At 44.6% G+C, this 15,718-nt stretch overlaps 1 protein-coding gene across 4 annotated transcripts in view; it reads right to left on the minus strand.

Moving 5' to 3' along the window:
- Positions 1-491: 491 nt before the first annotated feature.
- Positions 492-15,718, minus strand: part of CAMTA1 (calmodulin binding transcription activator 1) — a 653,161-nt gene continuing 637,934 nt past the window's right edge. For all 4 annotated transcript variants that reach the window (XM_033156533.1, XM_033156534.1, XM_033156531.1 and 1 more), the window contains one exon: positions 492-4,358. In XM_033156533.1, coding sequence (XP_033012424.1) covers positions 4,295-4,358 — 64 coding nt within the window. In that variant the 3' untranslated portion in view covers positions 492-4,294. The remainder of the gene's footprint in view (positions 4,359-15,718) is intronic.

A 15,718-nucleotide genomic window follows, 5' to 3' on the forward strand; every position in this document is an offset into this window, starting at 1 on the left:
GTGGGTTGCCTGCATTGGCAAAGGGGACTGAACTAGGTGACCTGAGAATATCCTTCCAACCTTATGAGTCTTTCCTTTGAAATCCCAGCTAGATTGCTTCTGCTCAAATGCTGCCATGAAAAAAACCTTGGCAACTACTACTAAGAATAGCCAGTGGCTGGAGGCATGTCCTGTGTTGTCACAGGGGCTCGTGAGAAGCAAAAATGTCCCCCTCAATCATGGAAATGGGTATAGTTTTAATAACAACCCATCTCACTTATGCCCATTTTGCACTCCTGAACAGGTGCCCAAACCTGACATTGAGTTTTATCCAAGGCTAGCCTGACTCAAGAGTAAACCCACTGAGGTTAATGAACATGACTAACTTAGGTCTATTGATTTCAGTGGGTCTACTCTGAGCAGGATCTAGTCGGTGGCAACCCTGCGCGTTGAAATAGGAGTAGCTATATAAATACATGCATATCTTAAAAAAGAACAGACTTCAAATGGGGAAATTTTCTTCATTTTTAATTTACAGCAGAAAGAATATAAAGCATTCAGAAAACATTTTCCATATTTTAAGGGCAATTCAAAACATTTTGCATGGTTCCAGCAGCTGAGTTCTTCAACAGATCCATTGATTCAGTGATGCTTTTAACATGCACAGTTACAAAAATAAAACTTACAAAAAGAGACATCTATACTAGGTTTACATGCAAGTCTCGGGGACCCCCCCTCCCCTCTGTTTGGGCGCCAACTGCTGTGTGGAACTGCCATTAAGCGTGCAACCATAGAGGGGGTTCATGTTATATTCTTTATTTCGTTCACACAGGATCGTTCGTTTCACACGTGATGTCACACAAAGGAGCAATTCTGGGTTTTGGGGAGACATACAAGAGGGTCCTGGACTCAGGCGCTCAGGCACCTCAATGATTCAGGAAGGTGGCCCCGAGGGGGTCTTCCTGTTTCTAACTGAGTCCCGCAACCCAGGAAAGGGCAAGCAAAATATTTTTTATTTATTAAAAAAAACTGATATACTGTCTTGGGAACGTTCTCAAACCAAACATGCCCGAGGTCACTGATATGCCCAAAGGTGATGGCCCTGATTCAGCAAGGCCTTTTGGCACGTGTCAAACTGGAATAAACACACAGGTTGTTCCAACAAGGACCCCCCCCCCCGGAGCTCTCTGAGGAACAAGGGGAGGGGGGAAATGACAGCCGTGACCCTCAACCTGCCTTGCAGGTCCCAAGCAAGGGCTTCTTGCTCCAGCCTGCGCAGCACCCTGAGAGCCAGACTGACACTTGGTCAACGCAACACCGAGCCTGCGGATCTGGAAGGGTTGAAGCGGAAACACCTCAAGGTAACCCTGACTCCGAAGAACCCCCTTTTAGGACAAACGGAGGGGACAGGCTCCAAAAATCGCCACTCAGGTCGTGACTGGTGAGGACGGAAAGCAACAAGGGTCAGCCCAAAATGAGACAATAAGCGCACCGTTTGAAAACGGCAAGCAGAGGGTGCTGCCAAGTTGGCACCCGCTTCAGGCTCCTTGTTCCTCTTTGCCCCCCTGTGCAAAGGGCCCAGGAAGCCCAGGGCTGGCCTTAGAGGGCAACAGGAGGAGCTGAGGTCTCCTCTGTCCACCTGCCCTGCTTTGGGCTTTTCTGTGTTTCCACCCTTTACTGAACTGGGCCACAAAACAGCACTTAACAAACGTACAGAGGGGTCTAAGCAGGAGCTTCAGCACACACACCGCAGTTATTTTTCAGTCTTGGCAGTGAAATAAAGGAATTTAAAAGAGACAGAGAAAGAGAGATATACAATTTCAATGAGAGAAAAAGGCACGGAGAGCTCTGACCCCAGGTTGGCTTTTGTCTTTTTCTTTTCTTTTTTGTTGCCACAATCTTTGTGTGTTTAACTCTTCTTTTATAAAGACACCAGTTTAAAAGCTTCACAGAATTGTGAGTATTTTTAGGCTTCACAACAAGCCTCTGAGCAAAGACTACACATTGCATCTGGTGGCTGGGATCAAGCAAGAACAATTACTCTTCCATAAAGCAAAATGCCTCGAAAGGCCAGGCCAAGCGACCAACCCACTGGCAACGTTTCAACTGGCACTAGCAGGATACAGGGCGTTGGGGGGGGGGGAAGCGTGCGGGATGGACAGAGGTAGCCAGGCAGAGGTGGATGGGCAGGCTGGTGGGCCCCCCCCACCACCTCTGACCCGAGCTACACCCAGTCAAAAGCCAAAATAATCTATCTGACTTCAGGCGCAGCGGAGAGTAGTTCAAAATCAAGATTTGCCCACCCTCTCACCCCACTTCCCAGCATCTACATTTCACATCAGCTTCCATATCGAAATGACTCTTCTAAAACAGATTTCTTTGGCTCCTGTCTATGTGGAAATAGCAATATACCATGACACCCCTACAAAACCTGCTTGCATCTTTTAAACTTTTACTCTTTTTTTAAAATTTTGTGCAATTTTTAGTACATTGTCTGACTTCCAGCAGGAAATATGGATATGTGAAACATATTTTTTTTTCTACTTTCATACTATTTCTTTTTCTTTTATTTTTATTTTTTATTTTATGTTCATTCTAAGTGTTCTTTATTGGAGTGAGAGTGTATGGTGTTAAGCTAGATACAATTTTGTATTCTTATGATTATCTGCTTTGCAAAATAACTTAATTTTTCTTAAGCAATATTAGCATTCACTTTACTTGGCACCATTGGCAAAAAAGGAGAAATTAAATAAAATATTAAAAAGGTAACCAAGAAGGTTAAAAGAAATTTAAATAAATTCCTGGTAGCCAAAATCAAATGTAAACATAACTCTTTTTTTTTTAAAGTAATGTTACTTTGCCGTTTTTTTCCTAAGTCTAAATACATTTTAGCTCTTCTGCTTCTGCAGTTTAGTCATGCGTTAGCAAAATGTTCTTCTAAAGAACATTTAAAATAAAGTTTCTTATAGTGAAATAAAGTTTTTTTTGTTTCATTTTACAGACCATAAGCCACTAATGCTTTGCTTTTTCATGTCTTCTTTTTGTCCTTGAATTCATGCACATCTGTTTTAGTATATACAATATGTACAAACATCCACACTCTTCTCGCTCATTCAGACAAAACTATACAAATACGCAAATTTCTCTTGCCAAGTTATTGACCCTTTGTGAATAAAATAGTTAGCAATTAATCAATATATTCCCTTTCAAATATTTATTTCTCATTTCCATTTCTACCTTCTCTCTATGTACAGAAACTGCCTAGGTTTTCTTTTTTTTGAGATGAAATAGCCAAAACAAGAGATTTACTGGCCGGAATGCAGCACCCGACTGCTCGCTCCCTTCGGTGGTAGAAATGTCCAGTCAGCTTATTTGCATGTGACTCTTCGGTCGAACAAGAGGTCTGCAGGTTACCAAAATGCTTTACAAATCATCACTGTTATTAAAGAAGTAAAAATCTTGCGTGAAGTAAGGCCAGAAAATAAAGTGCCAAATATGAGAAGTGCATATGGCAGCTGAGATACTTGAAGGCGAGAGAGAGAGAGAGAGAGCACAAGAGAGAGAGAGAAAGAAAAAGGAAAACCACCGAACCAAAAGGATCTTTTTGCTTGAGCTGCTCACCCATTCTCTCTCCCCCGCCCCGCACCCCACCCTCTTGCAAAATACCCGTTTGCCTTAAAAACACTGACAGCTTTCTGGGAAAAGTCCCACGGGATACATTTAAAACCAGCAGATCTAAAAAGTTGCAGAGAGAGATTCAATGAAGAACAAAAAGACACAGGTGTGCAAAGGAGGTGATGGAGGAGGGAAGATGGAGGCCCCGCACAAGATGGAAGGAAGGTGAGCAGCGCCTTTCCACAGGGAATCCCAACGGTTCCAGGTCTTGGAGATGATTGACAGGTGCAGGAATAGCATTCTTGGGTTGTGGGGTTTTTGCTTTTTTTGGTATTATTATTTGTACAGTTCCACACATTGTTTGTTTTGTTTTAATACAGCCCTATATGAAAAGGATAATTAATTGCTTCTCTTTTTTCATATTTGAGAGGAACGAAGCAACTCATGAAAACGCCTTCCGGGTGTCACTTTCCCCCCCATGATCCAACCAAAGATTTGAGTTCCAAGATGTCTTGCTGAACAAATTAAAAGTTGTCCATGAAAGTGCAAATGTAATGACTAAACATTACCATTAAAATCCTGCAGCCGAAATTCTCGGCACTGCAGTCAGTTTCTTTTTTTTAAATATTTTTTTTGTAGTTGTTGCATGTTTCTGCTAAAAACAGAAAATGAAAACAGTCTGAAAAGCAATGTCACATTGCTACGGGATGCTGCCGCTGCCGCCTCTTTCTTCAAGTTCCTTGGCCTTTTTCAATTCTTTCGCTCTGAAATGAAAGAAAAGGGGAAATGGGGAGAGGTATGACGTTTCTGTTTCCAAAACCCTTGGTGTGAAAAATGAAAAGGCATTCTGCATTTCTTTATTATTTTTTGGCAGAGGAAATAACCACCTCATTTTTCTCCCACATTTCACTAATAATTAAAAAATTAACTGTATACAGTAGTCCCAAAAGGCAAGTGTCATTTGAAGCAGCTTCTAGGAAAAAGCTGGGGGGGGGGGAAAAGAATACCGTAGCTTGAACTCTGAGAAGACAGAAAATCTATCTGTAGGCTGGTTAGTTCCCATGTCTAGAATATATGCCAGTCACCTGTTCTGGATGTTGCTATGCTTCTTCTGAAAGAACAGGTTTGCAGTTGGGGAGTGCTTATGGATCCACCTTTGTCCCTAGAAGCTCAGGAGGCATCAGGAGCTAGGAATGCCTTTTACCAGCCTTGTTGGTATGTCAAATACAGATGTTCTTGGACAAGGACAGTCTGGCCATGGTGATTTATGCATTGGAAGCCTCAATACTTGATTACTGCAATGCATCTACATGGAGCTACCCTCAGGCCTTGTCCAGAGGCTGCAGCTGGTGCCAAACACTGTGGCTAGACTATTGTTGGGGGTCTGACTGTCGCCAGCACAAACCTCTGGTGCTCAAGTTTGCACTGGCTGCCCATTCGCAACCGGGCCAGTTTCAAGATTCTTGTATTAATTTACAATGTGTTTTAAGAATTTGGCTGCAAGACACCTGAAGGATTGCCTAATCCCTTATATCCCTGTTTGATCACTGAGGTCTTTGGGGGGCATCACTGTTAGCAGTACCATGTGGTTCAGATGCATGTAGCCGCACATTTAGCGTGGGCCCAATTTTATGGAACTCCTAATTGCCATCAGACAGGTCCCCTGCCTACTGAACTTCTGGCACTTACTAAAAATATTTTTTTTAACCCAACTGGTCTTTTAATTGAAGTTTGATTTTATAGTTTTAACTGGTTTATACTTTTTGTATTGCATATTTGTAAACTGCTTAGACTACTGTAGTTAAGTAGTATATAAATGAATTGTTTAAATAAATAACATTTAAATGTACATTAAAAAAATAAAAAAATCCAGAGGGGTGGTGGTGCTTGATCCATATCGGAATCCCAATAGGTAGCTTGTAATGGTTTGTGTGCTTTTAACCCTTTGCCTTCTGCTGCGATCCCAATCAGGACCCCATACCTGCAGTTTGCATGGAGGAATAAAGCTCTCATCTAAACAAACAGGTGTTTTCGCCCAAATTCCCTGCTGCTCACCAAGCAAGATTCCTGATCTGGATTGTCCCTTCAGACACATGGCATTTTGTGTAAAAAAGACCAGCTACACGTAAAAGGTACAGCTACGTAGTGGCAGCAACATAGCAAGGGCTTCTTTTCTCTCCCTCAGCCCCACCTTTGGTCAACAGCTGGCCAAGATACGTTCAACATAAACACCAGCCTTTCTCCTGAACAACCTTCTGTTGCAGTCAGCTGCTTATGTGGGAGCTCAAGGTATGCACAGGAACTCTCCATGAGACCAAGAATGATGCTCATTTCAAGGTGGGTTCAGACAACCTGCTTACAACCAGCTTGGCCATCTTTGCTGGACAGCGAGCATGCTGAAGGGATGAAAATATCATCTAGCAATGCACCTCCACTGGCTGAAGGAATAGGCAAGTTGTCCAGCGCCAACTGAAATTGTCAGATGAGGAACTCTTCCTGGTGATGGACTTATCCTGTCTTTTCTCTCTTTATGTGCCTCTGTTGGAGACAACACTGGTCTGCCAGGCTTCCCAACTGGCTCCTTGGCCAAGACAGAGGTTGCAATGACCTTTCCCTTTTTGCCCCATGAAGCTAGAAACCTTTTCCTCTCTTTTATAGTTCTTGTCACTGTCCACAAAGCCCTTTTGTAAAGCGTCTTCCCACCTCTCTCTTGAGTTGCAACCTGACTGGGTAGGCACACCATGTTCACAGTGAGTTGAGGTAATAGACATGTTAAATTCAGAAAGAGGAGATACATGTGTCAGGCCAGGCGTGCTTTTCCCATGCAAAGTCCACATTTTCCCATTGTGGACCCATTCACTGAAGTAGAAGACCCACCTTCTATAGGGTCTCATTGAGGACATGCATGATCAATCGAAGCTGGTGGCTCCTTTGCAGACATGCTGAGTCATGCAAAGTCTAGGCTAACAGAGCACTTCTGCTGGAGTGGAGGGGATGCAAGTCATGCTTTGTTGGCACCATCTGTCATCATCAGCATGCAGTGTCTGGACTGGTGGAGACCAGTTGCCATTGTCTGGAAAATGCATGCGGATTCTCGCCACATTCCACATTTGAGCGAGTACAGATGTCATCTGGAAATTTACACACCGCCTTTCTTGGGACCAAATCAGGTGGCTGACTTGCTTGAATGCTGAGGTTTAAACACCAGACCAACTACTTAATGGATAGACAATTGTTGACTCTTGGGGTATTAAGAGCTTTGTGATGCTCCTTAGCTGAAATGGAGGTAGACTCTAGAGCTGCAGTTTCTGATGTGACCTGGCTTTAACGTGAGCCTTACCTCCATACACCTGTGCCTTGGGCCGAGCCAGACAGATCTACACAGAATGCTGATAGAGACTCAACTTGATGTAATGGATGTGTTGGCAATAGATGGGTGGCTCCTTGCTGTCTAGGCTTGCTGGCTGCATGCAACCAGATTGGGCTAGAGATGGATCAGGCCCCATTTTCTGTGTGGGTGCTGGGGCAGGGGAGTGATACTAATTTGCTTTGAGCAACTGTTTCAAACACAGGTAGGTTTAATAGAATTTTATGCTTTGTTGGAAACACTATATCCAGTTTTACAACTATGTGCAGAGTACTAAATCAATAATATATAGTGCTAATGAAATTGCAGGTTCAATACAACCATGACGCCACCAGCCAAAATCACATCCTTACTCTCCTTCCTCCTTGATGCAAAGATACTTCTCCCCGTTTTGGAAAAGACTCAATATTCCAATTTATCTTATTCAGCAAAATTTATATACCATTAGTCAAATCTCCTAACATTGCTCCCACTTTCCTTTGGTTTTGTTGCTATTTTCTCTTATTTTGCAAAAACATTAAGCTGCAAGCATTTGAAGAGCACTTTGACTTTTCTGGGATATGTTCAGAAAAAGGCCTCCCTTCCCAGCAGAACTTGGCTATGTTCTCGAGCTATCCTACCATTTCAGTAGAGATGGTGGTGAGGCTCAACAGGCCTAGCCAACACTCCATGGAAGGGGAATGCACACCCTCAAACCTATCCCCCAATCTTCTGCAGCAGTAGTTTGGAGATCACTTAGGTCATTCTGAATAGGGGACACTGACATGTTTCTCCTCCCAAATGGATAGGCATAAAAATATCCCTTCCACCCACTCTCCCCAATGTTTTACAGTATTGTGCAATCCTATTCACACATACATCCGTGTAAGCACCATGGAGAACACTGTGATTTACTGATGAAGAAGCACAGGAATCAACTACAAGATACGGTAGCAAGAGAAATCTGGTTCAAATATAACTGAAAACACGAGCTGGTCTTTGACCATAATAAAATTATGTATGTATGTATGAAAACACCCTGATTAGTTGAAAAGTCTAAAAAGTGGGGTGGGTATTTGTACACTTAGTGGTCAAACCCTGAGGCATGAAGATTACACTACAACAGAGGCAGAATTCCAGACACCATAGAGTTAAACAAGCCCCACATAGAGCAGAATACTGGGAGTGGGATCTTCCATCTCCTTTCCCCATTCTCATCAGATGAGGGTTGGGCGGTTGCTTCCAGTAGCAGCCAGAGCATCTTACTTGTGGGATAGAAGCTTCATTTACAATTTAGATAATATGGATGCAGCTGAGAACTTTAAACTAGAAACACTTTCACTGTGCATCCTTTCAATAAAGGATGTGGTCATGCCCCCGCACCCTGCTGCCAAGTAGATGCCTCACTCCCCCTCCAAGCAGAGAATTTCCTTTGCTGCTTTCTTTGATGAATCACAACAAGGGGGTTGCATAACATATTGAAGAAGCAATGGCAGAAGCAGAAGCCCTGAAAAGCCACCTGCAGACAAAGCCCTCTGCCCATTTATCCACCTCCCCACCCCAACTTCAGATGACGATATTGTGAGCAAAATGAGTTAGGTCTAGTTAGGCGGGGGAAAATAACTTTGTAAGAGCAGAGAAATGGCTGAGTGAGTAAAAAGCACATTGCAAAGCTGTCTTGCATCACAGCAGACTCCAAAATGCCCAGCCAAAGAAATGCTGGATGAAGTGGACAGCAGAACTGGTTGGGGCAATGCGGAAGGTCAGAAACTGACCGGTGAAGGAAAAGGAGCAGAGGGTGGCAGTGGAGTGGGTGGAGCCCCAGGGTGGGACTTTAGAATCAGTTACCTGTTTCTCTTAGAGCAGTAATGGCTCGTGGGAAATTTGGGAAATGGGGGCTCCTCCCTTTTTCCAGATCTCTCATTTGGGTTGCAAAGCAAAAAGAGAGAGAAGGCCCAATAAGAGAGACACCCCAGAGCATGTGGCCTGCAACTTAACACACTGATTTGTACTTCGAAAGAATTCAGCTCCTGAAAGAGGCAAATGGAACAAGATTACTTTGGAAATGGTGGCTGTGGCTGCCTTGACGCAGACCACATGTGATGCGTTATTTTCTCATCCCTGCTCTCTTGGACAAGTTTCAACAAGTGGTGACGGGTGTCTTAAGTCACATGGACTTCTTGAGAACTGGGCTGCAGCAACCCTTTCTCCCTCCCTTCTTCAACAGAAAGGGCCTCCCCAGTCTAATTCCAGGCCAAACTTCCTCTTCCTCTTATTTTTGTAGTGAAAGGCATGTCTGCTGGCTGTCTCCTCCACCCCCCGCCTTTCATAGTTTCTCAAGCGTTTTTCCTACTGCTCCTATTACTGGCTTCTCTCTGTGCTCCCACCTGCCCTGCCTCCTTGGGTGGCTTTTTTGCGCTTAACCCCAGATTGGCTTTCCAACAACAAATCCACCATTCTCTTTAGCCTCACTCTTGGCCTTTGAAAGTCTCTCCCTGGTGTTGTTTCCACCTTGCTGAAGGATCTCAGGCCCTGATGCTGGAGGGAGATGCTGGATTTGCCCAAGGCATGAGAAGTCCAGGTTAAACAAGAAAGAAAGAAAGAAAGACACTGTCTAACTGTGCACCCTCAAGGTGGCACAAGAACTGGGAAGCTGATGAGACTTCAGAAGAAACCAAAAATCCAGTGGTTAATTCAGGTTTCAAACATAGTAAGAGACATACTTACCAAAACACACTATTGTCAGTATTCAATCACACTTATTGAATATAGCAATGAATATACTACAACCTGTTTAAATATAGATGCTGCTATCAGTGGGACCACTCCCAGATCTGAAAATTTATCTTTGCACCTGAGGAAGCTGCACAGCAGAGGTAGCCAATGGGTTGCCCTTCAGAAAATGTTGGACTCCAATTCCCACCAGCCCTAGCCAGCATGGCCAAAAGTTAGGGATGATGGGAGTTGGGATACAGCAAAATTGGGTGGGGGAACCATGTTAGTAACCACCCACTCCATAGAGAACTCTGAAAAGAGCAGCTCTGAAAGGTTTGCCTCTGGGAACCCTTCAGACATGTGTCCTTTGTGGAGCTGTTAAGATGTACACTTTGGCTAGAGAGGTCTTTTTTTATTCAACAATATTCAAGAGAGGGCTGTAAGTATAAGGAAACTTATTCACTGAACTTAGATATATCTATCTTTTTGCCAATTGCCCATTTTTCTTCTTTAACATGAAAAGGCAAGAGCTAAGCCTGCTTTGACATGCAAAAGTGCAAGGAACCCCTTACACAGCTATGACAGAGGTTCCCTGAGCAGCCCCCAAGCTGTGGGGCCAAGACAGTGTTGCCTTGCTAGTGGGAAACCCCACACTTTCCCCAAACAATTAGAAATGCCTCATAGCTGAGCTATATGCTTCCCTCCTCCACTGCTTCCAGGGAATGCCCCATGTGTAAATGCAGGGGCAAGACCCCACTCCTGGGCAAAGCTCACAGGACAGTGCCAGATCACCATTGCACTAGGTATGGAGGGTCACCACTGGCAGAGGAACCATGAAACCCCATTGTAGGAGCTCTGGAAACAGATCAGGTCCCAGCTAAGGCTTCTCCACTCCAGGTCAGAGCTGTGGACAGCTATTCCTGTATCCAGACCAGCGGTGCATATTCTCAAGCCCAAAGATGCCTCGCAGGTCAGTCACTGGAGCTGAGAGCTGGAGCAGGCAGACCGTAGTGCTCTGTTGAGCAGGCAGAGGAAGAAAGCCCGGAGTCCCAGGACTTATGTTATGTCTGTCCAATCCAGAGGCTTCATCTAGCCAGCTGATCACACTGACTCTGAGGCTTATGCATGCACACACATATACACACACACTCATGGATGGGTTATTAGGTTAGGCCCAGGTTTCAAACCTCAAAATCTTCCTATGCATTGTGACTCCTTTTCATGGCAAAAGCAGCTGCTGCAGCATTTGCCCACTCCTGAACCAGGACAGAGAAGCCAGACTAGGCCTGCCTCAGAACTTCTAACTGAAAGAGGTGTGCTGTGAGGTGCATGGGGGCTGTACAAATTCTCATGGCAACTGGGAAGGAGCAGCAGCAGCATTCAGAGATGTGAGCGTGTCCCGCACATGCACAGCAACGGCAGTCGCAGCTGCAGCAGATGTGGTCTTTTATAGGAGGGCAGAGCAGCAGCAGCAGCTCCCTCTTGTGTGGAAATCAAAGCAGCAGAGATGGTCAAGGCCGCCTGAAGCAGAAGCCCAGGGAGTTGCAATGTGAGGAGGAGGTGGAGGCACAGGAGTGGGTCTGGGCTGACATGAACCATGCTAAAAACAGGTGCCCAAAGCCACCTTAACATGCAACCATCCAATTCTTCCTGAAGGGAAAGGCCATGGCACAGGTGGCTCCTATTCCTCACCTCCACACACCTTTGTCCCTGGCTCAGAATACCCAGGCAGAATAGACCCATTTGAAACAATAGACATGACTAAGTTAGGACCATTAATATTCATTATTATATTTATTTATATCCCACCTTTTTCCCTGACAGGGACTCAAGGCAGCTTACAGAGAACTGGAAACAACTTAAAATATGTATTTTAAATTTTTTAAAAAGGAACGGGCCTATGCTGAGTAAAACTTATTTGATGGGTGGGGTATGAATAAAATCATCATCATCATCATCACCACCACCACCCAACATTCTAGCATAGGGTTTTTATCTCCATTTTGATCTGGATACTCACTCCCTATTTTATATATTCATTTTGTATAAAACTGCTGAATTGGATTCCTGGGCTTTTCTGAATCCTGGATACCTTCAAGGGCGGGTGATCTGTCCCCCAACATTGGACTACACAACTGTTGCTAAGGCGCCTGGGAAAGCAGGAGGGGTGACAGTCTGAAGTTCTCAAGTAGGAGACTTGGGAGTTCATCTAGCTGTTTACCTACTCCTAAGATCAACAGAGAGCAGTGGGAATGCTATACTCTGCCCCAAGTGACATACATGGTTGGTAGCAAGGAGAGGGAGAGACAAATAGAGAATGGGACACCCGTTGCTACTGGGCTATCTTACAGGGTCGGTGTGCCATGGCAAGTCCAGATTTGGTGCTGATTTGTGTGGAAGTGGCCTGTGGTTGCCAGTGAGATTAAAGCTCTTGCTTCCCCTTCGACAAATCTGCAAAATTACTGAAGGACCTGATTAGACTCTCCTGCACCTGCCAAAATAGAAACATAGTTGAATAACTAAAATGGTATTCCGGGGCTCGGCCCCTAGAATGCTTTTAGGTCAGCTGTCAGATCAAGATCCTTTGCAAAGCAAAGATCCATATTATAGATGCTCAGCTGATGGCCAAATGTAGCAGCTTTCATGGCTTTTGTTGGGAAGTGGCTGCCTGCACTAGGAAAGACTCTGCCTCCTGCCACAAGGCCTTCCTCTCAGCACTTTGGGGGGCTCTCTCTTACTGTGCCTGCCTTTATGTGTTTCTGAGTCAGTCCCAGGCTCTGGAAACTCATGTCCCCCTCTCTCATCAGCAGATGAGAGCAAAGAGTTTTCTCTTTGCTCACCCCATAAGTGCCTAGTCCTACCAGCAGCTGTTTCTACCTGTCAGAGCAGCTGTCCTAACACCTCCCGTCACAAGCTGTGCTATGGGGCTGCTCCATGGACCCAATCCTGAAGCTATTTATCATGCCTCTAAGGCCTAGCTGAACTGAGAGACACCCCATGTTCCCCTTTGCATGAGGCAGGATCTTCCCATGCTGGGAATTCTCCTTCTCATTTTGCAGCCCTGTAAAAATTGCCAGGTGAAGGGAGAGAAAGAGGCGGTGCAGTGGCATTTTTTACCGTAGGATACCGAACATGGCATCATCAACAAACTAATGGGGCAATAGTAAACAAATATGTTCCTTTTTCTTTTTTTCAAATCCCAGCTCAGCAGCACACAACTGTTCTAAAGGTACCTGTACTGTATAAAAGGGAAAGCTCCCTCACCTTTATGGAATGTGCCAATAGATTTTGCAATGGGAGAGTCAAATGGCATCAAAATGGGTTCCACTGTCCAAAACAGCATTGAGCAGACCCTGCCAAGCACACACACTTGTTACAAAGTGTGTTCACATAGGCATGAGGCCATTCTCCAGCACCCTTCAAAAGCAACTCTTCTGCATCAGTCCAGCCTTGCATTTGTTAATGGGAGGCTTCCTTGCCCACAGTACTGAGGCAGTGGACAGACTCCCATTCGCTCAGCATCCAGTGCACTTCCACCACTGGATTGTCAAGCCATACACACACAATGGTGTCAGCCACAATCCACATCTTTCCTGTATTCTCTTGAGAAATACTGTATTTGGATGTACTGTTACCCAAACCAGCTTCACTTCAATCTGAAATCATAAGCTTTCTGAAGCCATCCCTGCCCACTGGGGAGGACAGGCAGGCAACTTGGAAGCACATCCCAGCTGTACTGATGCATACAAAAAAGCACACAGCTGAAATGCAGCTGGGGGAACTGCGGCCAACCTTGCTGCATTTTAGGCCAGTGATGTGTTCACAGCCTGAGGTTGAGCTGGAAGAACTTGCTCTAGTTCTGCTGGTCTATGACCGTAATAAAGTTTAAAAAAAAAAAAAAAACTTGCTCTAGCACATTACTCTTCCCACCGCTTCTGTATATGCACACCGACCCTATAAGCATGCATGGACCTTCTGTCAATTATCACAAATTCCTCAGCAAGGGATTCTGGGTGTTGTTTTGATGGTGGCGTTGAGAAATTATCTTGCTGGGGAACTTTAGGATTCCAACACAGAACCACCTGTCAAAGAGTTCTCTGAGTAGAGGGAATGGCTATTAATCCAATTAGAAAGAAATGTGACAAGCTCAACACCTGCAACAGGATAGGAAGACATATTCTGGGAAGATGTGGTCACCACTTGAGATGTAAGACTTTCAGAACTGTTGTGGGGTGTTTGTTGTTGTTGGGGTTTTTTTTTTTTGTTTTTTTTTTGAGGAGAGGGCTTTTTCTGGACAAACATCAGTGGGTTTGTTCACACCAGAGTTTATTGTGTGTTTGCAGCTATTTGCTTTCCCATTTAATTTGCATTATCCACATGATGTTACCCACAAACACCAATCTTGATGCTTTGCCCCTATAAATTCGAGTTTTCTGGATACAGGGGGAATGAGACGTTGGGGGAAATTGGGCTCCAAACTACTGCACTTGGAAATGCAAACTATTTATTTAGGGGTGGGTGGATCTATTTTCACTTTCTGCTACTCACCTTTCCATGCTCAGTACTATCTCAATACCTTCATTTCTTTTCCAGTCATGTTCTTAATTATTTCCACTGCACTCCCGAATGCTGTACAGCCTTGTGGTTTTTTCCCCTTTTGATCTCTCAAATTTGCACAAAACCAGAAAACTGTATAAGCAAACTACACACACACACACAAATCTGCACCAAATACTGCACAGTATTAATCTCAAAGTATGTGCTGAAAACATACAATTGCTTTCATTTATTTTCTGGCACACTCCTGAATGGAGGAGTGTAGCCTTAGATATTTTCTTTTGATCCTTCAGATTTGCACAAAGTCAGAAAACTACAAAAGTGTGTGCTAAAGATTTAAAAATTGCATGCCCAGTTATCTGTGCACATGCCCTGTCAGTATTTATTCGGCACAACTGAATCAGCAAATTAGAAGGCAGGGGGAAACGCAAAAGGGAATGCCTACTGACATGAACAGGAAAGATAAAAGTTCTTCCTCATAGGCAAATTCATGTATATGCAGCCATGGAATAATTCAAATGTGGGGCGGGGGGAAAGTGCATTAACAGCTCAATAATGCTCAATTGTGGAAAACCCCCATGATTAAGCCACTAAAGGACTCAGTAGAGAATGGAAAGAAAGCTATACAAGAAATCTTAAGGATGATTTTCTTCACCACTGCTGTCAGCTTCTAGGAGGAATGTTGCCATTGAATCTTGCTGGCTACTCTGATATGGTCCACATTTTAAAATAATGATATAACTAAAAGAATACATGAAATAAAATCTCATATCTGAGGCAGTCCCAAGAACAAGATGCCCAACAAACTGCAAGATTGGCTGGGTGGAGAACAGACCCCCACAACAAATGAGAAACAAGGACGGCATATCCTATAACTGTGCAGAAAACAGATAAGATGAGGTGCTTGGTCTTCCAGGGTCTTCCCCAGCACTGCTGCTGCTGGAGATGGACATTCTGCATGCAAAGCATGTGCTCTCCTGCTCCAGACACATGAAACTACCTGATTGTAAGCCAGGCAGTGGATCCTCCTTGCTACTCAGTGCTGCCTGCTCTGATTGGCAGCAAGGGCTCTGCTGAGTCTCTTTCCCAGTCCTGCAACCCAGCAGCTCACATCCAGCCCTCCTCTCTTTAGCCCCTACATTTCCACTGACTTTCAGAAGTCATTCATGTAGCAAGATGTCAGCATTGTAAGGACATGGAAGGAAAAGAGAGCCTGCACGATGCCAATGCAGTTGTGTGTGTTGCTCTCAGGTCAGACCTTGGCTGCCTGATCCAGGCTGGGGGCTTCTCCCAGATCCTGAACTACAGTAGACAGCAGCTTTGGTTAGGCTATCAGTATTCATCAAATCCATAGACTTCATACTACCTGCCAATGGCAAGGGCGGCTCCTGTGCCTTTAGAGGGACCACCCAACCACAATGTTTTACTTGGCTGAGCTCTCATCCCCCAGCACCCCAGTTCCTGATTCCTGGCCTGAAGTGCTGACAGCCAGCGCTTCCTAGGCTA

Source organism: Lacerta agilis, chromosome 8 (assembly GCF_009819535.1).
Source record: "Lacerta agilis isolate rLacAgi1 chromosome 8, rLacAgi1.pri, whole genome shotgun sequence".
NCBI classification, from domain to species: Eukaryota; Metazoa; Chordata; class Lepidosauria; order Squamata; family Lacertidae; genus Lacerta; species Lacerta agilis.